General features: G+C 31.1%; 1 protein-coding gene across 1 annotated transcript; it reads left to right on the forward strand.

The window, feature by feature from the left end:
* Positions 1-214: 214 nt before the first annotated feature.
* LOC124922455 (transcription repressor OFP13-like) lies at positions 215-839 on the forward strand. Its single transcript, XM_047463183.1, has one exon. It carries the CDS (start codon positions 248-250, stop codon positions 776-778), a length of 531 nt encoding a protein of 176 aa, XP_047319139.1. The 5' UTR covers positions 215-247; the 3' UTR covers positions 779-839.
* Positions 840-1,668: the final 829 nt, after the last annotated feature.

Genomic DNA, 1,668 nt, shown 5'->3' on the forward strand with positions numbered 1-1,668 from the left:
TAATAATTCTTCAGATTTTTGTAAGTAGGCAGAAAAATGACAAAAACAAAAACATAAATTTCAGTAAATTGAAAAACAGATGGATTATTCATTCACCTGCCATTTTACCATCTCCCCCTGAAGGAAGAATGGACCCCATTTCACAATACAATTAATATAAATAAGATCTAAGAAATCTCTCCCAAAGAAAGCAAATTCAATCAAAGTCCCTCACTCTTCCCATTATTTCAGATCAACTTCTCCTCCCATGTCTTCTAGAAAGATCAGGCTGAACACGGCGGCCGTGGACCTGGGTTGTAGCTGCCGCCGAAGTTCTCGACTCCTCACGGCCATATTCCACCGATCCAAAAAACAAACCACCACCACCACCCATAATAATAATAATAACCCTTCATCCAAATCATTGAACAACGGCGGCGGCGGCGGCGCCGACTACTACTACTCCTACTCCGACGAAGATATTAAGGAAACGAGAGCCGTTCATCTGGGATTCAGGGGAGACGTCGTAGCAGAGGAAAAAGATTCCGATGATCCGTATCTCGATTTCCGGCGATCGATGATGAGTATGATTGTTGAGAAAGAGATTTACTCAAAGGATGATCTTAGAGAACTTCTCAACTGTTTTCTTCAGCTTAATTCTCCTTATCATCATGGTATCATCATAAGAGCTTTCTCCGAGATTTGGAACGGTGTTTATTATTCCGCCGCCGCCGCCGCCGACCGGAATGTGGTAAGTCCCACCATTGGTGGCGGTGGAGGCTGGGGAAATTATTATTAAGGGCTTGTTTGATTCATCTTAATTATTAGCTATTTATTATGTCAGTTTTATTCGTAGTATCATCGTTGCCGAGTGTGTTTGTGCTTTGAAGTTTTTATGTATTATGGAAAATTAGAATAATATATAAAAGTTCTTCTATGTGGTGCAATTTTTATATACCTCAAATAATATAAAAATGACACTAACTTTTATAATTAATAAACATATAAATGGTTTTTAATTGGTTAATAATATCATATTTAATTATTTATATGTTTTAATTTACTTAGAAAAAATTTATTAGTATTTGAATTAACCGAACCAGCCCACAAATGCCCCTTGTTTACAATGCTCATTTAAGAGTGTGATTAACCTATATATTTGATTTTTTTGTTAATTTTTATTGCTATAATATTATATATCATTAATTTTATTTTTAAATAACTTAAAATATAAAATCACCGAGGGTAACCCAATTTTCAGGAAGTACCAAGTTAGTATTTATTATTTTTAATAGATGAACTTATATATATATATATATATATATATATATATATATATATATATATATATATATATATATATATATATATATATATATGTTTAAAGATTATTAACCAAAATTAAATCATTTATGCATGATTATTCAATTTATTGGTCATAATTACTATTATATACAACTTAATATATAAGTTATAATAGTTCAAATGATAAACGTTTTCTCTTGAGTAATACCAGAGATGGTAAGTTCAATTTTTATTAAGAAACGGATTTAATCTAAATAAATGAGGCCACTAACACTATCACCTGAAATATGATAATTTATTCACCACTCGTATCTCTATTAATATGGCCACCACACATATATATATATATATATATATATATTATTATTATTATTATTATTAACC

The sequence above is a fragment of the Impatiens glandulifera genome, chromosome 1, assembly GCF_907164915.1.
Source record: "Impatiens glandulifera chromosome 1, dImpGla2.1, whole genome shotgun sequence".
In the NCBI taxonomy this organism is placed as follows: Eukaryota; Viridiplantae; Streptophyta; class Magnoliopsida; order Ericales; family Balsaminaceae; genus Impatiens; species Impatiens glandulifera.